The sequence below is a fragment of the Lutjanus erythropterus genome, chromosome 9 (genome assembly GCF_056507025.1).
Source record: "Lutjanus erythropterus isolate fLutEry1 chromosome 9, fLutEry1.hap2, whole genome shotgun sequence".
Lineage (NCBI taxonomy): Eukaryota > Metazoa > Chordata > Actinopteri > Lutjaniformes > Lutjanidae > Lutjanus > Lutjanus erythropterus.
Window position 1 is genome coordinate 17,411,277 of NC_139325.1, and position 25,100 is coordinate 17,436,376.

The 25,100-nt window shown below is 38.9% G+C and overlaps 1 protein-coding gene across 1 annotated transcript in view; it reads right to left on the reverse strand.

Moving 5' to 3' along the window:
• Positions 1 to 25,100, reverse strand: part of cdkal1 (CDK5 regulatory subunit associated protein 1-like 1) — a 274,804-nt gene that overhangs the window by 175,367 nt on the left and 74,337 nt on the right. The window contains exons 5-6 of the mRNA XM_084726284.1: positions 11,539 to 11,635; positions 6,071 to 6,119 (exon numbers count right to left, since the gene is read on the reverse strand). Of these exons, the coding sequence (XP_084582410.1) occupies positions 6,071 to 6,119; positions 11,539 to 11,635 (146 nt within the window). The remainder of the gene's footprint in view (positions 1 to 6,070; positions 6,120 to 11,538; positions 11,636 to 25,100) is intronic.

Sequence of the window (25,100 nt, forward strand, 5' to 3'; positions counted from 1 at the left end):
CACTTCCACCTGCTCCCCAACTGATGCTTTAAACATTTTAACAGAATTTTATTCAACAATTTTACTATGAGAGAGAGAAGGAAGTTAATGATGGCTGAAATATGTATACTAGATGAACAAGTGCGTCAAGGCTTAATGTTAAAACTCATTCAACTGCATTTCCTTTTTAAATGCATTAGAAACTGGAAGGGATCACTTAGTAGAGTGCAGATCCCCTCCAGGCAACCAATCATAGAACCGACTACAATCCCGTCTAAAACAAGATTTCAAATAACAAGAAGGTTAGAGAGAGTAAGAAGTCAGCTGTTAATGGTTGCATAAAACAGAGCAGTCAACAATCAGAATTACTGCCTTGCAGTTGTACGCCTCTACCAACCAGCAGAGTTGCAGTTAAAATTTCATCACCTCATGATTTTATTTAATCAGTTTGTCCAAATGATCATTTGTACCACACATGAAGAAATTCCTCCAGGCAATAATTAGTTGATAATTAGCTGCCTTTCATACCAACCTTAACTATATTGATCACTTTATCTAAGTAAAAGCATTTCAAAACTAAATTCAAACATGAATAATTTCACAGGGCATGTGACATTATCTACCTGTCTGCTGTCAACAATAACAAAATTACATAAGCTAATAGGAACTGGACCAATCACAATGGATGCTAAAAAAAAATCATACATCTATAATGAGTATGTACAAACACACACACACACACACACACACACACACACACACACACACACACACACACACACACATATATATACACATATATATAAACAATGGACTTTTGAGCTGAGCTGCTTTACTGGCTAAAAGAAGGCATGATATTAATTTAGCTGGAGCTCAGGTATGTTGGTGGAGGATTGTGGTAAATTCTGTTTTGAAATTCCAATTTGTTCCAGATTGTTGACATTATACATTTGTCTCTGATGGTTTCAGCTGTGGGAAAGTAAAGTTACCAATACATAATTGCATACACAGACTTGTCAGGAGAAAGCAATTACCAGTATAATACTGGATTTCCAGATGTTTTTCCAAATTATAAGATTGTCCCTTCATAAAAAGTTTGGAAATTGCCATTCTCTACATATTCTTCTCTTTTTTGCCTCTAAAACTGCACAGGACCCCTGTCAATGTGACTGCCACCAAAGACTCAAGAAATAATCTCACTACCAGCATGGAATCACTCCAGGAGTGCGCCCAAAGCCAAATTCAATTTCAGGGCCTAAGGGACCATGAATGGGAAGCAAGAGATAAAACAGCTAACTTGACTTGCTGAAGAAAGCCGAAGAATGCTGCCCTATTTGTCATCTCAATTACAGAGTTTAGAGAGGCCCACTGCTGTGATGGCCAACCCTGCACAGACACAGACCCTGTACCGCATTTACTAGTTACTGACTGCCCTCCTCCTTTCTCTCCTGCATTTTTCCAATCTCTCTCTCCTTTGTTCTTTTCTCTCCTTCATAAATACAAACCGACATAAATCCTCCTCTCCACTCGTAACGGCCCATTATAACATGCTAGGGAAAAGGAGGGGGATAGATGGATGGAAGGGTAGATGGATGGATGGTTGGGTGATGATAGAAAAAAAATACATCACAGATGAAAGATGTACAGGATAGCCAGATGGATGGTTGGATCAGAGAGGTAGGGAGCTAAAAGATTGACCTGTTGACCTGTATCTGATGTCTCATAAGTGGTGGGCCTTGTTGTGCTCCCTGGTTTGATTGTAAAGCAGCAGGCAGGATCGGGGGATGGGGGCACATTGAAACGGAGGGACAAAGGTGGCAGATGAGGGGAAGAGGAGTGTAATGTTTGTCATTTATCCTCTCCACATAATAGGTTATTAGATATGTATGACAAAGAAAGCAGTTTATTTTCTTTCTGAACGTCAGTCGAATCAGTACTGATGGGAAATGTCTAAGATGCACATCAAATATATTACTTAACATTTCTACACTGTGCCTTAACGCAAACATTTCAAAGGAGCACTTCCTTTAACATGAAGCTCTGATGCTTGACAATGACAAGCTCCTCCGCAGAGCTTGCTTTTGTCACTTCCAGATGGGAGGTCACCATGTATTAAAAAACATCAGAATACCTTCAGATGACTTAAAATATATATGAATGCATCAACTTGTCTCTTTGTACCTGCTCTTCATTTCCCCTTCCTCCTGTCAAACTGTCTCTTTCTATTCAGCCGCATCTTTATGCTCCTGCCTTATTTTTTCAGCGCTGATACACACAAACAGTTTGTTTATCTTGGTGAAATAAGGATCACGAGGTTATATGGATGCCATATAGCCTTTGATCTGTAGCTAAGTAGATACATTAGCCCGTCTAACCTTTACTGCCCCCTGTTCCTATGTCACACACGCACACTAAATCTAAACAGTTTCTAAAAGATAAAAGAATATCAGGTGAAATTGTATCATCCGAGGCTATCATCTCGGTGAGAGAAGATCAATATTAGGAGGCCAATAAAGAAGCAAAGATATCAAAACGGCCCTATAAAGAAAGAGGTACAGCAGTTATTTATTAATGGTGCAAAGATCAGACTTCAGTGGAAGCCTGTGTTCCCTTAAGAATGAAAACATAAAATATATTTTCTGGCCTACGCATGGGCTTCTGTATACATTTTCAGGGAGCAAAGGAATCAAGGTAATTTATTATCATTCTACAAGAATGAAAATCGAGTTGTAGTTCCTTCATGCTACATGCAAAACACAAGACATACAGGCCTACAGATAATTATAAAATAAAAATAATGGAATAGCATAAAAAAACAATAACATGGCCAACATCTTCACATAAAAAGTTCAATATCTGGGAAACTGTATCTAACAGCTACAGCTGTGTTTGTGCATGAAGCATCATCAGTGTAAAAAATCAGATTGTTGTGGAGCAGGACTCTGTGTCGGCACAACAATCTCTGTTTTCCCAGTCCAATTCCGTCCATTTCATTTTCCTGTCCCAGCTGTAGCATGGCTCTAATCACCACTCACTTCCTCTCCTCCTGGGGTGCCCAGAGCGGTGCGTCTGGCTCACGTGGCTGCATGTTTGAAAGATGCCAACTGCATCTGTTGATCATCTAAAGCTCCCCTGCTCTTTAATCCAAATGTCATGCTTCATTTTCCAATGCCTACGAATATACTTTTGTCATAGGTGATGCATGTGTCAGCAATAAAGCTGAAAAAACATAACAGTTTAAAAGAGAAAAGTAGTGTAAAAGAAAAGGTGGTTTGAAGGAACTACTGGCCACTCCATCTACATGTGCAGCTGTTGCCACAGCAAAGGCTGCAAAAAAAAATCTGTATTTTACTCTTCAAATAGCCAATTGTTCTTGTGTTTTTGTTTGTTGAGCATCACTAAGAGACATTAAATCTGGCTAGATGCCCTTGCAAAAATGTGTAGCCATGGGTGTCATTAATTAATTTTTTATGGATCTGCCAGTGGGCTAGGAAACCAAAGCTGTGTTTGTTGTTAGCAAGAAAATCAACATCTGGCACAGCTAAAAAAGATAATTGATTTGGATAAGCAAGCTTGTGACCACAGTAGCAACACTACCCACCAAATCACTGACGCTGCACGTGTCAAGCACCACAAAACTGGGCAGTAGATGTAATGTGTATCACTATATAAATGTTAAGTACTATGTGCATGCTCAGCAACCCAACCTGAGATAACTAAAAGATAAAAATGCCATTTACAGCAGGCAGTAACTTGAACTTTATGTTAGGTAGATGCACTATGATTAACAGCAGTTTTACAGTAGTGATGTAGTTCTTTTTGAGCCAACTGAATATACGTAGTCTCACACCTCAAGAACCAAGCTCATAAAAGTATACCAGTACTCTTGTCATGTGGAAAACAGACCTGCAAGCAATTTTGGTGCAGCAAAGAAGTGCATCTATTAGCAGTTCATTGAAGTAAGTATTTTAGTAGCCATTACCAAAGGCAAATCCCCTAGCTTAAAGGTTTATGCCCAGGCTTCCGAGCAGGAATAACAGCTCTCAGTTTATACGAGGTCATAAAGAACTGTAATGATACTGGGGAAATTAGTTTCTATGGAGGGGGTAAAGGAGGGAGGAAAAAGGGAGGAAAAGAGGGCAGAAGGGATGGAACAGGGCAGTGAGAAGGCAGAGGAGGGAGGAGGAGCAGTGGAGGGAAAGAGATGAAAAGATGCTGTGGAATGGGAGGAAGAAGGAAAGGGAAAGAATGAGCAAATCAGAGAAAAACAGAGGGAATGAAAGTCACAGTGTGTGAATGTGAGTGTGTGTATGTGTGTGTAGCCAGACGATTTAGGGTTGATGACACATTGTAAAATTAAGCCTCAGTTCAGCTGTCCTTCATTAGAGTGAGGCCTGCAGTGCAAACTAGTCTCACACACACACACACACACACACACACACACACACACACACACACACACACACACACACACACACACACACACACACACACACACACAGCGTAAACTCAATCTGTTCTTTATTAGAGAACAGCTGGGGGTGTATGACAGCTTGACTGGACAGTCTTATGCTGTAAACTCTGCCTGACCTTCATTAAACAGTTAAGTGCGGTGGTTCACTAACAGTTTAAATGGATGACCTAATCACTGCCATGTGAGTCTGTCTCACTGTCAGTGAGCTTCTCAGACAGACAAGACCACTTAACAAGCTACTCAGACAGCAAGGCAGATAGGATCTGAAAGCAACACTGATAGCTGCTTTTACAAAATGTGAATTTAAACCAGTAATCCTACTGAGCAATGATGGCAAAAATAAGTTTTGTGTGTAAGGAAAGTTTCAATCACTTGAACCGTGAAAAAGCAGTAAATCAAGTCACTCTGCTCTTGAATATCAAATTTTAACACATTACTCCTGTGGATCAAAACAAGACTGAATTTTCTAATGCCAGTTTACTCCAGCTCCGGGGTTCTCAAACTTTTGTAACATAAGGCCCACTTCTAATGATTAAAAACTTTCTGAGAACAATCTTCCCAAATAAATGAGAAAAACATAAATATAAGAAAATAAAAAGGAGAAAAAATAAAATGGGCAGTGAGACATTTTCACCACATTCAACACACTGTGCTTTTGGTTCAGCATCACTGCCTGCCATTATGAATCCAAATTCAAAGTATTCAGGGTTAAATTCCCTCACTATAGCTGCAATGAGTGGTTGATTAACCAAGCAGTCGACTATTTTGATAATCAATTAATTGTTTCAGCCATTTTTCAAGAAAAAATGTAAAACATTTGATTTTTATAGACTAAACAATTAAACACTTCTATGCTGATTATTTTCACAATTATTGACTAATGAAAATAATCATTAGTTGCAGCCATATTCCTCACCACACACACACTGGAGCTTTCACTGTGCAGGGTTGTCTCCCACATCACTTTTTCCGTTTAATAAAATAATCCATTTTGAGTCATTGCATTCAAGCAGACATTAGTTAGCTAATTTTGGCAAAACATGTTTTTCTCTACCTGATGATGTGTCTTGATTGGCCTGGTGACATTCTAACATAAATGGTCACTGAAATGATTCATTTTAATTTGATGTTTTTGTTATTTATACAAATTATTGAGCACATTTGGATATAAAAATAACTAGCTTTTGTTTGTTTCTTTTCATTTTTTTTAACTAACCATCAAGCAGAACCATCTGCAGCCCACTGGTTGAGAATGACGTCTTTAGCTCATACTTTATTATCAACATTAACTGCTTAGAATTAAATGTTTTTAATTATTAAATCTAAGACAGCAGACACAACAATTAAAAGCCATTATCATTTGATTATGCACTCTTCTACAAGAAACTAATAAATTCTTACTCTTGACAGTCAAGTCATTCTTAGTTTGTGTATTCTGTCAATAAGTGGACAGTACTTACTGAAAATCATTCATACATGGAGCATGAAGGCTCAAAAACTAAATTTCCTATTCCAGCAATGAAAGGACTCTCATTCATTCATTCATGAGCTGATCAATGCATTGCTGCCTATTCACTCATACAATGGGTACTTTTGTACGGGTGTGTGTTGAAATACCTTTAACAGCCTCGTCCACTACTTCCACCACCCGATCAATCTGCTGGACCTGAAACACAGACAGACACACATGGGAAAAGTTTATTGATGCTGACAAACCAAGTGCGCGCAGTCAAACAAACGCCTGGTATTGACAACCCACAAACACACATAAACTGATCCACATTTAAACATGGTGGGCATGTAAATATACACAAAGGCAATATGCAGTATGCACACAGACAACCAAGTACAAACAGATACAATCACACCAAGTTTTCTCCAGCCAGGATTAAGTGATATAGATTTCCTAAATGCCACTAGGTGTCTATGCAGCTGTAGCACCAATTATATTATGGATTGACTGAGACAGTCTGGCGGTGGGATTTTATGGAAGAAAACCAAGAGGCAAAAACAGAAAGAGGTAGAGGGTGGCAGAAAAATGATCATACAGGTAAGAATAAAGCAACAGCAGAGCCTTAGATTATGAGACAATAACTAAAAGAGAAACATGTTATGATCAAGCGAGAGGGTTGTTCTCCTCATTGCCTCCTATGAAGAAAATCCTGCCGATCTCCCCCAGGGTGCTCTGAAACACCACAAAGTCATGCAGAGAAAGCTGGAAAAAAAATCTGGTTGAGCTGGACACTTAAAGAGCCAGAAGATTCTACTGAGAACAACATTGATTACAAATCTACCATCCTTCATTTAATCCTCTGAAGAGAAATGGGAGGAAGAGTGAATGAGAACAAGAGACAGAGAGGGATGGAGACAGAGAGATTAAGTAATGGGGAAAAACAATAAATGATTTCTCCTGACATTCTTTCTAATTTCATTCTGCACAGCATCCCTTCCGGCTCTCATTCGCTCACTTTCTGTATTCTTGGAGGTCCATGCTCCAGCCCTTGGCACCCGCTCTGAATGACTTCAGGTCCATTACCCAGAGTAACCTTCTTTTAAACACACTCGCACAGATGCACACTGTGCTTTGCAGGCAGCAGTTCTATGCTGAGTTCATTCAGAACAGCAGCGGGTGTCCCTACTCACAGGATGGGCCTGGTATTGTTTACATTTTAAAGATTAATTCAGAATTCATTTTACAATTCTGGTTCTTACAGAATTCTCGTTTATACATATGGGCTGTTTGAATAACTAAAAACTATAAGTTGGGCTTAGAAGTTAAAATAAAGGAAAAGATAAATTATCTTTGTCTTGCTATTCACAAGTGAGATGTTTGCTAAAAAGTCCATTAGGTCTACTAATTATAGAGCAGACATAGGCTTAACCTACCCAAATCATACAAATACACACAAGTCCACAAAGGCCAACTCTAGTTTTTGAGAGAGAGCACCTTCTGTAAGAAATGTTTAAACAGCAGGGCTGCCCAGAGTAAACACTATGGGTGAGAGAAATTTCTGGCTTGACTGAATAAAGGCTTTGGAAAACAACATTAAAAGAAAAACTTTTCAGTAGTGTGTAGGTGTGTTGGAGAATCTACTTCGAAACTTAGGAAAAATGTAAAAGGCTGCTGTATTTATGGATTTGTTTGTGGATTCTGGGCTACTGTAGAAAATAAATGTCTCATTCTAAGGGAACGAAAACACAATTCTGATTTTCAGGCGATCATACACTAATGAAAACATGAATATTAATAAAACTCATGAATATTATATTCAATTTCTGCCATAGTAATGCCACAGTCTGTTCACCTTGCTGCTGTCTGGAAAGAGATACACAAGTATCTGCTGCCATACCACCAGACTACTGAGCCCCATTTCTTCCCTCAGGCTGTCCGACTGCTTAAATCATCCTCAACTCTTCACCTTACAAAACAGCTTGTTTTTTATATATATACACACACATATATATATATATATATATATATATATATATATATATATATATATACATATGACTTGTTTATTCAACCAATTTACTGTATATAATTTTGATTTAAAATATATTTTTTATGAGAGCAAAAAGAAAATTGCAACTTAATGTGATTACAAAACTGGGCTCACAGTATTTGTCTATGTAGTCTAACCAAGGCATACAGATGTGTATTCTGAGAAGACTGATGTGCGTGCCTCTCATGTTTACAATATTGCTTACCCACTGTAATCCTCTGATTACCTAGCCAGCACTGTGTACGTGTGTGGGTGTGTGTGATGTGTCTCAGATACAGGATGTGACATGTCTAGTTCAGAGATGGGAAACACTGTAGGCTTTGCGTGCCTGTCTGTGTACCTTACATACAATACACTGTCATTCATTCATTTCACAGCTGCATCAGACAAGAAAACACAACAGAAATACACATAAAAGCTGACACACACACACACACACACACACACACACACACACACGCAGGTCAATTAAACTGAATGAATTCAACAGGAAGCACTTTTTTTTAACTACAGCCCTTATCTAGCCGTTAGCGCAATCACTATATACAAATTCAGGACTGGTTATTTGCATGTAATTTGCATAACCCACCAACTGTCACTGTCATTGTGTGGTTGATTGTAACTACCAAGGATGCACAAGGGGACTGTGTGCATACTCATATACCTCTGTCTGAATTTGTGTGGCTGCTTCTGCATATGTCCATCAGGGTGTGTGTGCTTGTGTGAGTGTGTGTGTGTGTGTGTGTGTGTGTGTGTGTGTGTGTGTGTGTGTGTGTGTGCATCAATGCATAATCCAATCTACTCATGAGAATGAAAGACCCACCAGTGGTAAACTTCCCAGATGTTTCTGGTTCCCCCCTGAAGGCTATTACATGTACAAACCTGTTTATCTGAATGTAATTATATTATACATGCACGGCACTTGATTTGAATGTAATTATGTTACACAGTGGCATGTTTACTTAAATGGAATTGCATTATTTATGGTAAAGGATATTTAATGTAACATTTGAGACACCCCCCACCCATTATTTATAAGAAAGTGGCAGTAATCAACATTGGGTATCGGACTGTTTCATTTATCCCCATTTTCAACAAGGCAGTTCTGTTTTTTACGTAAGCAATTTAATTTAGCATAATATGAAATTTAGATCAAGGTTTTCTGCAGTGATTTAGAAGACAAAGCTTGCTTCTCTCTGAACATGGAAATGAAAAAATAATGCAAGCAAATATGATTCTTCTAAATTGAACAACTGTATGTTTCTTTAGCATACAGAAATAATTAAGCTCTACTAAATGTGGAATAAATATCTTCATGTTTATGGTTGGTATAGGCATGTTTGGATGGCACATTTAACAACTTCACATTGTTTATGTTGTATGTCTGGAGTAATTTTGTTTACATATTTACTTGCAAGATTGAACTGACACACAAAAGTAACTTTACATTCACCCTCAACAAGACCCTTCAGTGTTAATATGTGAGCATTAGATTTTCAGGGCCCTGGAAGGTGGCAAAGTAAAGCGAATAGAAAATCGCTAAATCGCTAATTGCAAACATCATCTGTGTTTTGATGAGGAGTAATCATTTAGTTGTTAAATGGTAGTAACCTTGACACCCTTTTAGTGTTGTACTGTGGTGAAATAGAAAGTTTGTCATGCAGTCCATTCTTACCTACACCACAGGGTTATGAGTGGAAAAGTTTGTTTAGACACTATAAAGTAAATGGCCCTAACAAATCTAGAGGGACAGAATGTCCATGCCACTTTTAAAGAAAAGGTAATAGAAACGTCAAGTTTATGGTGGCGTCCCAAAGCCATGAGGTCTTCACATCATTCACTTGACTCCTTTGTTGTGAGACAAAGGTATGAAAAGACAAAACAGATTGGCTTGTGAAAGTATTCAACCCTAGACTCGTCAGATTATAAATGATACACTGAGACTTGTAAAGTGACTGAAATATATCTGTGTAAGTATTTGGTTTACAATTAATCTCCACCAGTCAAAAGTTAAAATAAAACCCACTGTAAATTTGAAGGGAAGATGTGAACATGAAGACCAAAGAATATTGCCTAGACAAGGCAGTTCCCAAAACTCAGTATTCAAGCAAGAAGGAGACCTATGCGAGTAGTTACTAAGAATCCAACAATCACCTTGAAAGAGCTACAGAGTTCAGTGACCAAGGGCGGCGTGACGGTGCACCACCAGTCAGCCATATCAAGAGCTTTGCATAAAATGGTCTGTTTGGGAGGATGGTTAGAAGAAAGCATGACAGTGACACAGCTGTGATGTCGGACAAGGTGGTCCAAGATACGGTTTTTGGTCAGAATTCAACAAGCTACGTGTGGGGCAAACCTAACGCTGCCCATGCCTCAGTAAACACCACCCCCACAGTGAAGCATGATGGTGACAGTCTCATGCTGTGGAGATGTTTTTCCTCTGCAGGGACTGGACATCTCGACAGATCTGAAGGAAGAATGGATGGGGCTAAATTCAGGGACATACTTAAAGTTTGGGGGGGAAGTTCACCTTTCAGCTAAATAATGACCATAAGCATGAGGCCAATCAATACAGGAGTGGTTAAACAGCAAAAAGGTGAATGCTCTACAATGGCCAAGTCAAGATTGAAAATCTGTGGCACTGTTAGGAAACTGCAGTCCACAGCTGTCATCCAACCAACCTGAACAAACTGGAGCAAAAACTGTACACAGAGCTGGTAGATACTTACCACAAAATACTTAAAGCTGTTATTGCAGCAAAAGTTGGCTCAAGTCCTGATGTGTAGAGGTTAAATACTTACTAGGTTGAATTTTAAATTACAATTAAAGGGCTGGCTGACAAATAATTTTTGCTTTGAAAAATGATATGAGTTTGCAATAAAAAGGCATAATGTCTGACAGCGTTTAAGGGGGCTGAATACTTTTTCAAGCTGCTGTATCTTTCAACACTGGTGGGAAACTTTCTGTAAGTGGCGCATAAGACGCCATGCACGAGAAAAGACACGAATATTGGGCATTAAGATTGATGGAAGAAGAATATTATGGACTTTTGGGATCATTTTACTTTCTTTAGTGTAGAACCTAGACACTAACCCATATAAATTTTATAGGTTAGTGGGCAGCATCATATTTGTCCACTCATTTTCTTACCACTGTCCTCTATCTGTCAAATACATTATGCTTCTTTTCTTCCTTTTCAACTATGTCAGGCACTTTCCCCTTCTCCTCCTCCCCCTTTCTATCCTGCGTACTCTTCTCCCTCCTTCCATCATCTAGTCTTCCGCCTTTTCTACTTCCCACCATGTTCATCTTAGTAGTCTTGGTCTTGTCTCCTGGGGAGGTCTATTGATCCACCAAGCGGCAGGGAGGCCAGAATAGAACAGACACAGCAGGTTGGCAGCCAGGTGAATGATGGGTCAAACTGTCTGTATCTATCTGTCTGTCTGTCCGTCTGTACTCCTCAAAGGTTGTTCATTACAGACAAATAAAGAAACAGGAAAACACAGTAGCATATTAATGTGGTATATGAACATACTCAGATTATCCATTTCATATAAGTACCATGCATACAGATATACTTACCCCTATGATGCTGAGTCCTTTGAGGTAGTCCATCCGTGGCTGGGCCTGGGGAACACAACCTGCTACTACCACTTTTTTCTGCTGGTCCTGGGCTTTTCTGTACAAACGCAAAGAACAAGATAGAAGGGGTGATTAAAATTAGTAGATAATAGGCTTTTTTTGCACCACCAACTGTTTGCACAATTCCAGCCAAAATTTTTTAATTTAACCAAGTGAAAAACATGATGGTACAAACAGAGAGCTGGCACCATACCAGCACACTGCTGGCTCACTGTTGTCTCAAAACTACAGGTCATCTGTAAAGTCTAATGGTTCTGGACAGGGCACTTTATGACAAAATCACTACAGGGCTTCCCCATTTCCCATTCTGTGTGCAAGGAAAATGTAAACGCAACTGTAACATCTGTAAAGCTGACACATTCCAATTATAATATTCAATGACAGGAAAGCAAAAAGATAAAAATTCAAAGGGTAGTTGAAAATCTATTTTTCCTTGCCATGAATGCAGATATACAGGCCTGACAGGGCTGAAAAGCACATGTGGACACGTACATGTTAATAAAATAAAAATAGCTACGAAGAAATATTCATCAGGGAAGGCTTACTGGATTTTCTATTATCTGTATGATAAAAAAAATAAAGAAAAACTTCGCTCCCAAGTATGGAGTTCAGTTTCACAGGGCCAGCTGGTTGCACGTCAAGTTGCAGATACTTCCGTCAGTAATGATCTGTGTGACAAAAGGACAGCGTTTTACCAAGAAAGTTTTCTTTGTTTTCCCTGATGGCATGTAATCTATTCTCTCCTGAAATGTCCACGAGAGAATGGAGAAGAATTTACTCAAGGTAATTCCCATGGTGTACATTCAGTTTGTCATGTCAGACATATCAAATAGAGGTATGCCAGAAATGTTGGATTAAGATGAAAACCATTAATTTTGTTATGGTATACAAGAGAGATTACTTGTGTGTTTATCCATTATCTAATTTATATAAATGGTCATCTTTCTCATCACAATGTCTCATAAATCATTTGTGGTAGCTTTGATCAGCAAACGATGCCATCATCAATCAGCCAAGACTTCTCTTGAATTTAATCCTTTAATACTGTTTTGCTATGTTGAATGATTGAAAGCCAGATGGGCAACTATAAACGGCAACCCAGGTTATGGAATGGGCTTATGCCATGCTCCATTTAAAGTTGGTGGTTGGAATTTCCCAGTTGAAATTTACAACTCCAAACTCCAAGTGTTCAAGGCGCACCACCTCAAATGTACACAAAAATTATGGCTGACTGTGACAAAGTGATGTTACTGGGGGTTCAAATTTGTGTAAAATTTGAACCCCCAGTAGAGCAGCCTCCTTGCATATATAAACCACACTAAGAGAGAAAAGGGGCACATGAGGTAACCAACACCATTATACATTTTGTTTTACAACACTTAATAACACTGGCAACCTATTGGTGGTATCAATTTAGATTCAGAACAGGTTTTACTTTATGTACTCCATGAAAGTTTTATTATTTTAGGCTGCCATTGGTTCACAAAACTTTTTAGTGGCATTCCATTGTTCTTTTTCCAGTAGGCAGTTTTTTTTAATTCGGGAGAAGGTGTTTGTCACATCTTTGCAATACTGACTCAAACCATCTGAAAAACGACATACAAGAGCAGCCAGACTATGCCCCTTTAAACTTTTTTTCCTGTTAACTAATATTCTGTAATTAATTTGTGCTGTGTCATGTCATAATTATATGACAGAACTAACTATAATAAACACAGAAGTTCAGCTTGGGTTTCCACTGTGCCACTGACAGACTGCAAAAAGTTTGGACTTTAGGAAAGAGCAGGTTGGTGTGCATGAGAACACCAGTACTAGTTTGTAGCAAGGTGATCTCAGCCCTTATCAAGCACAGAGGCCAATTTAAGCACTGCATTTCCCTATATGAAATCCCTATAATCCTCTTGGAGCTGCTTGAAATGATATGTGCATTAGTTCTAATTTGTAAAATGGGTTTAGCAAAAAGCACTCCTATACTGTACATGGTGTAATTAATAGACATTTTTCACTCTTTGTACAATGCATTATATGCACCCCTGTTTGTATGCATGTGGAAGGGAGCAAGAGAGAGAGAGAGAGAGAGAGAGAGGGAGAGAGAGAGAGACTGATGGACAGACTACTGTGACAAATGTGGTGGTGAAACAGTGCAGCCTTGATCCATTAAAGGAATCAGTAAAACACGAGATTCATGATGTTGTTTTTGTGACATAACAGATCAACCGATGACAAAAACATAATCAAGCCAAAACTGGGGATTTTTAACACCGTGGTGAGTGTCAAATATTCACAACATTCATGAATACTCAGGTACGGCGTGAAGTGGTCATCAGGAAGGGAGTGAACACTGATAAGGTATTTTACAATGACTTATTCTTAGAAATGAAAAGTAGCACTAAAAATCCCATTTTCAAGATGATTTGAATTAAAAAGGGCTGGACAGATAGCAAAATATTGAAACAAGCCACAAGGAGACTGTGTGTGTGTGTGTTCGACTGTGTGTGTGTGTTTGACAGTGTGTGCTTGTGTGCATGTGGATCTTTGTGAGTCTTTATGTCACCTCCAGTTAGTGACAGTGAGATTTGAGACACTCGGTCTGTCTGACAAAAGCTTTTGGAAGAGCTGCCCAGACTCCAGCATGAATCTTTAATAATGAAGCCTCCTGACAGCTGGAGCAAGAGAGGGAGGGGGGGTAGAAGAGGGGGGGGCATGTAAGTGAGGGAGGAATTGTGGGTGGAGGACAGAGGAGGAGCAGTGAAACTGGAAACTGTCAGTTGTGTTTTAATTCAGGCTATGTTTGTATTCTTCAGCAAAACAAAAGGAAGTGATGGAGGTGGAGGAGGAGGTGTGAGAGTGAGCAGACAGGGAAAGGTGAAGGTAGACAACTCAATTCAAAGCCAGCTCGCACTGTCATGTGAACGAGGAAGGGAGGGATAGATGAAAGCTGAAGTTGGTGAGAGATGAGTGCAGGAATGAAGGAAAGGGAGATGAAGGCAGAAATAAAAGTATGATTATTTTGATTATTCAGAGCTGTTTGTATTATTCAGAGTTATTTTAGTGACGCTTCTCATCTTCACTTCTCAATCTAACTCTTTATTGGCATACAAGTGTTGAGCAGGTAACAACAAATTACTTAAGATGCCAAAAATGATGAAACATTAAGAAAGAAGAAAGCCTGTTGGATATGATACTTCACCACAGACAGAACTGTCTTTTACAGCACATTCAAACTGCACTGCACTTCTATTGATCTTTCAAAGTGCATATTTTTACCATGCATGTAAATTCATTGGTTTATCAACTGACCTTTTGCCTTTATTATTATTTATTTATGGTTTATTTGATAGAGACAGATACAGTACACAAAGACAAACTGAAAACAGCTATCCAATGCAATTATCATAGTGTTTATAGCACATTTGCAACACCCCTCCCTAGAAGCGCTTTTATAACAACTTGAAATTGAAACAGTGAGGTAAAAAGAACACACAATATCATAAGGCTTTAAACCTAAATGCAGCAAGACACAAAACACAATGTTGAAGAATTTAAAAATTAAACATGAGAACAGGTTGAGCATGTTGAACAGTGAATGAGTCATAACAAATCATTAACAATTTTTTAGAGGGAGTACATATTTATAACAGTTAAACTGAGCAATGGGTTAATGGAGTCTGGCAGGCAGTAAGGCAGGCAGCCACTGAACTTCAACTCCAGAGTGTGCTTGGTTTTTCATGATAACAGGCTTAGCTTTACTTTGACAGCCACCTGACAATAATAAACAGCTGATCAACTCACAGTGCAGGACTTGTGACTTGTTATTGTCAATTTTTTATGTTGCGCCTGTCTTGCCTGAGGTTCAGTGTGTCTCAGCATACATAGATTGTATACTAATAAGGGATTCGAGCTATTTAATATACCGATTTAATGCCAAATATTGCTCCTTTAAAAATTAAACATGAGTGCAGGATTATGCTGAATCCACCATGACCATTTTAGAAGGTAACGAAACATATCCACACCACTGAGGCTGTCTTTTTCTGGTGTAAACAGACATTGAAAACAGGTGGAGGCTGACAGAGATGAAGCAGTAGAATATCAAGATGCTGGTATATAATAAAAGGTGGATAGATGTAAACTTTCAAGAATGGCTAAGGTGGGACAAAGGTAGACAAAAAAAGGGATATTGTCTGCTTAGAATAGCTTGTTCTCCCAACATGGTTCTTCATGAAGGACTCACACTGGCATCACTGCACACGCAGACTCACTAACTCACACACACACACACACAGTAGGGGTGCGTCTGCATAATTCACACCGTCTCCTGCCAAAATGCACCAAACGTTCCTTTAATGCGCGACTCGCTCCCCGCCCACAGACTCGGAGCCATAGCTGACACAGAGAGTAAGCAGACAGCGCCTGAGCCGTCGCCTCGGCGCCCCAGGGGGAACAGGCCAATCACATTGCACACAGTTCGCGGATGGGATGAGATGGAATGGGATTATGTGATGCGGTTGCCGTGGTGATACTTTTGAGCCCGACCGAGTGCTCGCCGCCAGTGACCCGGACCACAGCAGATGCCCCCCGAGATCAGGGGACGAGGTGTGTGAATGTGTGCGCATGCGTGTGTGTGTGTGTGTGTGTGCACACGTTTCCTTGGCATTCTTGGCACCTTGCCCTAAATCTCTGCAGCCCCCTGTCAACTCTGCGTTACTGCTTTTCATAGTCTCAAGACCACACGCACACGCACCCACAGGGTCCGAACACCCACATGCTCTGTACATACTGTACATACGCATACTGAGGGTCACGGATGGCAATGGCAAAAACTGACAGTAGCCTATGCATAGATGTATGACCTCTGTGGTATGTATGTGTGGTAGGGAGGGCTGTGCTGTACATATTGGTTTTTAACAGCTGAGTGGACACAGTGAATCAGTCAAATTAGACCAGACTAAACGTCCAACTGAATTGATCAGGTTGACTTGGAGAAGCCCCTTGCTGTAAATATGACATTAAAATAACTCTAGGCATTAAGATCTACCACACTGCATGACCTATATAAGGGTCTCTTCAACTTTCTCACTACAAAACTTGAAGTGAAGGAGAGGTCACTCTTTTGTGGAATATGGCAGTCTTCTACAGCTCCATTTACATAACCGCAACTGAAATGGAGTGACATCATCATGTAAATGAGTCACAATGCTGATGTTCTCAAATATAGGGTTCAACATTAACTATGGTGGCATGGCTCGTGGCCACAAAAACTCTGGCCATGGGCGCCTACATATTAGATGTAGGTGGCCCCCAGTGGCCACCATGTTTTACCTCCATACTCACTGCTAGCTCTCCATGATCCTTTGTGCCATTTACTTCAACATCCTACAAGAACAGGAGTACTGGTCACCAAGGAGCCATCAATATGCTGGGGCAACTGCAGTATGGGTTTAACTAAGCCTATTCAAACTGCTAATGTGATTCTTACTGAAGAACCAGAAACACAAAACGTAGACTATGAAAAAACTAAACAGCAATTAAAATTTAGTACAGAGTGAGAGTTGAACTGTCAGAATATGACACATCTTAGGATATAATATACTACAGTGTGTGCTGTCAGTTTCCTCAGAAAGTTAAGAAGTCTAGCCTGTTTTTTACTGGAAACAATGCTGTCAGGAAACACCACATCACAATTCATGCAAAAAGAGGATGAAACAAATGTCATAGTTTAATTTAGTAAAGTCAATGCTTAAAAATATTAGTGTCTATCTCTAATCTTTCACATCTCTAAAAAGAAGCCCATGTCAATGTTGTATATATGACCAGCTTTATCCTTCTTAAAACATACCTTTTTTTTTTTTTAAATAAGAAAAGTTACATAAACAAATGGATTTCTTTGTTATGCACTAGTCCTGATAAATTTTGTCTATGTGTTCATGACGTCTGGTGGTTCCAGTAAAAATAACAACACTATCATAATAATGACCAGCAACTCCAACAGAAACACCAAATAAGTTGTTTTAAATTGTGTAGAAACCAGGACAAGTGTTTGAGGCACAAAGGCCTGAAACTAGGGCTGTCCATGATTAATCATTAAAAAATTGATCACAATTAAGAATTTTACAGATTAAAAATGTATTAACCAACAATGTATGTTTTGTGTTCCATTTGATGTTGTTTTGTTTGGCGGAGCCATTTGTTAAATATCGACATGCGGACAAGAGCACACACTTCCAGAGAGAACCATTTATTTATTCTCTTCATTTAAACTATTTTTGCTTCAAGAATTTACCTTTCACATAGTTTAAATGAAACTTAAACTAAGAAAATGATGTTCATTTCGGAGCTTATCAATCATAATTTTATCCACGACTGATTGTTAACATGCTAAACTACTGGCTGAGAAAACTGCACAAAATTTGCATCCTTACCTGGAAACTCTAATCTAATGAACATCTAATGAAGCTCAATTTTTTTTTTTGATCATTTTTTGGTGGAGAAACATTCAAAACAGGCCAGCAGCTGTGAACTGTGTGTGTGTGTGTGTGTGTGTGTGTGTGTGTGTGTGTGTGTGTGTGTGTGTGTGTGTGTGTGTGTGTGTCCTCTCAATGACTCTCCCTGCTGCTAAACACCCTCAGCCTTATACAGATAGCTACATAGGGGGGAAGAGGATGAGCTCATTACACACACACACAGAGCTAGCCATATGCTCCTTAACAGACATGTTGCTTAAAGGATGAGGTCATACTGGTAAGAGTAGCAAAGAGAGTGTCGACAACTACAATGTACATATCTACATTGTGATTAGTTTTGTGTGCTTCTTAACACAATGACCTACATCTATGACCGTTCCTGTTAGGAAAATGTGTTTAAATATCAACTGTTTTCATTTTGGCTTAATTCATTTGAACATTTTTTTTTGTTCTAACGCAAAAAAGTGCATTCAAATTTAATCTATTACAACAGATTTTTATTACAGTGCTAATTTTTCTCTTTTCTCTTTCCCATATTTCCCCTGTCCTTGCTCCTCAGCCTCCTCTCCTCCCTCATCTTCTCATCTGCACTCCAACAGTTTTCTGGCTGAGTTGACAGCAAGCCAGCCAATCAGCACACTCCTGACCTCTCTGCATTAGCATAAGCAGCAAGGGGCAAGGTTAAGTACCCATCAAGCCTCCGTAATTAAGATGTGAGCTGGTGTGTGCATGAGTGTGTGTGAGTGTGTGATAAAGTGAGCGAGACAAAGAGACTAAATGTATTTAATCTTCCACTTCACATATTTTCCACTTCCACAAACTTCTCCTACTCATACAACAATGCTGTCTTGTAGTTTGTCACTGTCCCAATTTTAATTCCATAATGGCTATTATAACCCATTACAATACTTTAACTTACTTACTTTTGATCTACTGAGGAGACTATAATGTTTGTTTGTTTCTTTCATGTTTTATTCATGTTTCCATATTTATTTTTCTGTTTTTCTCTCCTAACAGCAGAAGATGCATCCCCATCACTAACTGACAGCTCAGACTGAATGGATGTGGAGAAAACACACTTTGTCACTGTGATGGAGAACGCAGCCTCTCCTCTGTGAATAAGTGTACTGGCAAACTTTACTAAAACACACTGTCAAAATACAAACATTATAAATAAAACAGCAGCTAACTCTGGGCCTATGGGATCTGACTGCAGACAAACTAAACTAAATGAAAGCTGTTAGACCAGGGGCCTCTAGGAGACAGAGCTGCGAGAGAGGAGGAAGAGGGAGAAATGGTTACGAGTGATTGACAGATAACTGTCAAAAGAACGTCTTTATAAACACGTAAAAGGAAAAGAGGGGAGGAAATGACACAGGTGAGTGTAAAACAGGAAATAGCTGATGGTTGGGGGAGATAAAAGGCAGGAAAACATGACAGATGAAGCAGAGGGAGAGTCAGTTAAGTGTCTAAATCCCATCAATCCCACAGTATGTCAACAGACAGTTGAAACGGTGACCTTCTAATGTGGCACTTGTGTCCAATTATTTATCTAATAAAGTTCAGATCTCCAGCACCACACAGCTATGGGGTAACAACCAACACTGTGTTCTTTGGTCTAACAACCACCTTACTGGAACTGATAACTAACTAATTAGCTAACTGATACCTCCAGTGTGTACCTAACTGAATATGCAGCACATTTATCAGTAACTGGCTTTCATACTGACATCCTGTCTCACATTGAGTTTGTTTGGATTTAAACGAAACATGGTAGAAAATATCTACTGATGGTAGGTCTGGTTATCATTTAAAAAATTACCATACCAGTACCAATGCACATACCAATACAGTACTTCATTTAATACCTTTTTTTTGTTATACTGTGTAGCTGTCCACCCTGCACTTTTTTCCATGTTTGATGACGTGCTTTATCATGTTACTCATATTGTCATGAATTACTCCTTCTGCATTTTAAACATTTAATTTTTATCACATGCCTTAGCATGTCGTATAAGCCATAATTTCTAACATCTTGGTAAAATCTTGGTAAAAAAAAGTTTAATTATAAACCATGGTAAAATTCCCGATGGTCTGTATTAATCTCATATTTGAATACTGTTATAGCCATGTCTGATTACCACAAACTAGGGCCAGTTTCCCAAACACAGGAATAGCATGAAACGTGTCTTTGTTTTGTGTCACTTGAAATAGTGACATTGCAAAGGACATGATGCCATTTCAAATCATTGACCAGTTTTTTAACATATAAATTCACACTGAATTGAAGAATGCTTGCAGTGATTGGTTGTGTTTTTTTCTAGATCTGCTTACAAAAAGGATTGAAGGCATGTATCATTTGACTAGAAAAGTTTCAATACTACTCGTACTGGGTTATTAGTTATTAGTGGATTCCTTACATTGAGCACCGATACCCAGCTCTAAATGAAAGTCTCTCTGTAAATGTTCATTTTATCTTAATATTCCCACTATTTTTTATCTCATTGTTTTATGAGATTATGACAAATATAAACCTCACGGGACAATTTCCCAAGTTATTTCTAAGATTTGAGCAAAACAGAGGATACAATCAGTAGCTTAGGGTGTATAATGGGGAAATAATGTGATTAGAGTAAGAAATGCTCTTAGTGTAAAACCTGAAACTCCTTCAAGTGGATTACTACTGACGATTAATATATTACTTTTTTGCAAAACAAATCCAACCCTGTGAGGTACCAATGGACAAATATTCCCAAGTAGTTAAAATGCAGCCACCTTTTACTATAGGTCCTTTATTTGTATTGTATTCTATTTATTTGTATCTATATGGGATAGAGCATATTAATCAACACTGATATCTTGAAAACCATGTAAATGTGCCAACAACAGATTAAAAACTGATTTGAATCTCTGTTAAAAAAAAAAAAAAAGGGTTGTATAAAAATAGTCTTAATGTTAAGTTTGCATCTTTAAAAAAAATAAATAGAAAGAAGGAGTGGGATATGTCGGGGGGAAGGAGAAACAAGGGAGTAAAAGGAAAGAAAAACTGCCAAAGACAACATCTTCATCACCAAGAGGGGAGAGGGAGAATCAGGATGACAACAGGACTCAAAAAGAAATGAAGGGGGAGGACGAGAGCTTGGAGGCTGTGAAGCAGGATTGTGATTGAGGGATGAAGAGAGGGGTTTGAGAGGTAAAGCCGCAGAATCCCTCAGGATCTCTGTCTTACTCGCTTTCTCTCTCTCTCTCACTCACACACACTCATCAACTGCTTTTGGATTTCATGGGACAGCAGGAGTTGACGCCCATTGAGAGGCACTGAATGGGATCAAAACTTAAATTAAATAGAAAAAAAATGCAAAAAGCTAAAGAAATGAAGGAGACAGAGAGACAATGTAATAAAATAGAAAAGGTAAGAAAAGGGATGTCTAATATAATCAATACAAGATGATCACATGAAAACAGGTCTATAAAAGTGAGTTGTGGTAAGTGATGTTAAAGGCAATATAGATTTGGGCAGCCTAAGCACCTTAGGTAAGTTGCAAATGCCTGATAGCCTCTCTTGAAACCTTGTTTTTTCTATCTACATTTTTAAAGGCTTTAAAAATAGTAGAAAGACCTAGATTAATCTGGCTTACCACCACAACCATAATCATGCCCCAAACCACTTGGAGACACAACCATAAAGGAGGAGGGGGGAAAAAAAACTTGACTCGCTTTCAGTTTTCCACATTTATTACCAACATGGTTAATAAAGGCATTCATGTTAGAGCTGCGTTTTATAGGATATAGGCAATCTGTTGACCAATCAATACACATATAACGTGGCTAGTTTATGGCTAACTCACATGGCCTTCGGGTATATCAGAGATAGGACGTAGCCCAATTGTCAACATGGGCCTAGTAAAGGCAAGTAAGAGGAAATGCAAGGCTTTCAGATTATAGCCTTTTAAAAAAATGCCTCACACACCTGCCCAGCGCTATGAAATGGATGACATCTGTCTTGTAAAAATGAGCTGAATGTGTGATAAATATTGCATTACTGAAAATGAGTTGTATTCGCTGCTTGAATGGTTCATAATATGGAAAATACTAATAAAAAAAAGCAGGAGCACTGGCAGAGGCCCACACAAACATTCAGACACACATATGTGCAGGGAATTGCATTAGAGATGTGCACTTGACTGAAGCAAGAGGAGGGGAACCCCAAAGCTGAAACCTGCGAAGAGTCCCATGAGTCCCATTTCTAATGCAAAGTCCTGCTTTCTGTAGGAGAGGCTGTTATGGGACAATGATATGGGAGCAACCCCTCAGCCTGAGGCTGTTGAGGAGAGACAACTGCTGGATTAAGACATACAGATGGGGGGAAAAACACACACACACACACACAGCACAAGCATCAAGCTGCTACCAGGGGGTTAGTCTTTTTGACAAATTATTTTCCAAAACAGAGGCATGTGCTTATTAGAATGTAAGTAGGAGGTCGCTATGTACATATTAAGCTTGGTAAACAAAGAGGAAGACACAAAATTGCTCTGCGTTTCAGTGGCAGCCAGTCTTATCAGAACTGTTGTAGATTATAGAGAGGCTATCCTGCAAACAAACCACACATCAATGAGGATATCTGAGTTTTCTCGCCTATTTAATATAGCCTAAATGGATAACACACACAAATAGCTGGTGTCTGGAAGAGTGGCAGTTATGCGTTAGTGTGGCAGCTTTAGCCTCAGACTAAACAGGTCAGGTCAACGGGCACACAGAGGCATTTATCATTCAGAGCACAGCCACTCCCCATGAGGCCTTTTGCCTCTTTGTGAATCAATCTGAAAACGTACAAGCATACATGCATTTTTCTGCCTGCTTGTTATACATGATTGCATGTGTATGTGCACGTTTATTGTTTGTGTGTGTGTGTGTGTGTGTACAATGGTGTGCATCCGTACAATTATTTTGATCCAGAAGTGGAGGCAAGGGGGAAATCCTTGCTAGGCTGACAGAGGTGAAGGACATTCTTGGTTGAATGAATCCACACAAAATTAGTCCAAGCATAAACGATCATGATTGGTTTCAAGGTCATAAATTATTACAAGCAAGGGTTTGGAAAAGTGGAGCAGCACATGCTCACTGACCTGGAATGCATCGACAATCTTCGCAAATCAACATTCTTTATTTCCAGCTAACACAAAGATAAAATAATTATACCATTATGACAGGAACACATTACAAAGCAGTATCCAATCTTAACCTGTAAAACTGGTCATTTCTCACAAAAACTGCCCAAAACCATGTTTTAGTAACCTCTGGAAGGGAAAAAAGTAGTGGTTGTAGCGAGGTTGTAGCAGTTTGTGAAGTGTCTAAGTTCAAGAAACTCTTTTTCATCCTTTACAAGTTTTCTTCTGGCATGAACTTCCATATTGGAATACATACAGGGGACACAGGGGTTTTTGGATAGTGATATGTAACCTAATGACCACAGAAGCATTGCTGCGATATTTATATCCAGTCCATTTAGAGGTTACTACTTCTCGCTGCATTTGACAAAGGATACTTCAGGCTTGAGAAAAGGCTCTGAGCAATATCACATTGTACCTGGTTATAATGTGATATTATTAATAGGGTTAAGTGATAAAAGCTAACAGGGACAGGCGAAATCTTTCAACCAGCCACCGGCAATTAGCGATATATTCATGCAGGTGTGTGCATTCCCCCTGGAGTCTCTGCTGGGACGTGTGTGTGATCAGCAAGTTTGCTACATTAAGTACGCTACCTACATTCACTACATCTAAAAAAAATACAAAATAAACTAACAAACGGCAAGAACAGAAATACTCAGAAAGGAAGTATACAGTTTAATTCTGTAAAAAACAGTCATTCAAACTCATCAGAAAAAACAAAACAAAACTCATAGTGAGCTGTGAGCTGTGTTTTTATGGTTTATTCACTTGCCTAACGTGTGTGGCCAGCAGAATGAAGAATCAAAAGATTTGCCATTTTCATATACAAGTAGCGCTGTAGCTCCTGCATAATATGTGAATTACGACAGTTTGAAGTTTTGTAGCTGTAATAAATCCCCTTACTGTGTTAAGTTGTTTTTTTTATAGTCAAAAAGACAAAATTAAGTTAGCTATGTCAATGCCAAATGTTAAAATTATTATAGTTGCAGTAAGTATGGTGGTAAACATTTTGTGCATTTAAGTATGCATTTCCTAAAAGTGTATCTGTGTTTGTTCCTTGTGTGCATGTGTATTGCATATATGTATTTTACACATCTGTTTATGTGATTTGGTGCACTGAAAGTTATTTATGCTATGTGAGCATTCATGTGAAAGCAGATACGGGAGTACATGTACAGTACACGCATTAGGGGACTATGCAGACTATGGGAGTCTCATTATAGAGCTAAAAAGTCTAAGCATCTATTCAGCCTGTTAATTTCCCTGGTTGATATCTTCTCTCCTGTGCAGCCTGAAGTGGCTCCACGGTGGCTCATCAGTCCCTCTAAAAGGCCTCCTCATTTAACCACAGTGCATTATTTATTCTAAATAACATTCCTTTAAAAGCCAAGGATGCAGCGTGCTCACAAAGCCAACTGTCTGAATAAATTGCTATGCAGGACCCCTTTACTTGGTAAAAATTAATTTATGGAATGTTTAAAAAAAGGATTTTTCCCCTTCACACGCACTCTTCTCGTCTGAGTCGACACCAATTAAAAGGAAGGTTCAAGGCAAGGTTCATTACCATTAGAAAAGAGAAGAGAGGGAAAGGGGGGCGAATTGTTAGAAGTAAAAAGGCTTTACAGTTAGAGGAGGTGATTTTTAAAATACATTTGGCTTGTTAGAAGGATAGTGAATATTTTTCTTGTTGGGGATGAATAGAGCCGCCTCAGCCTCTTTTGTTGAACCACATTTGTTACATCCCTCTCCTTCTCTTCTTTTCATACTTCCAATTAGTAAAGATCAAGTTCTAGGCTCTGTGGTCTACAACACCCATAAAATGTTTTATTACATCTGAGCACTAAAGTCACATTAATGACACATT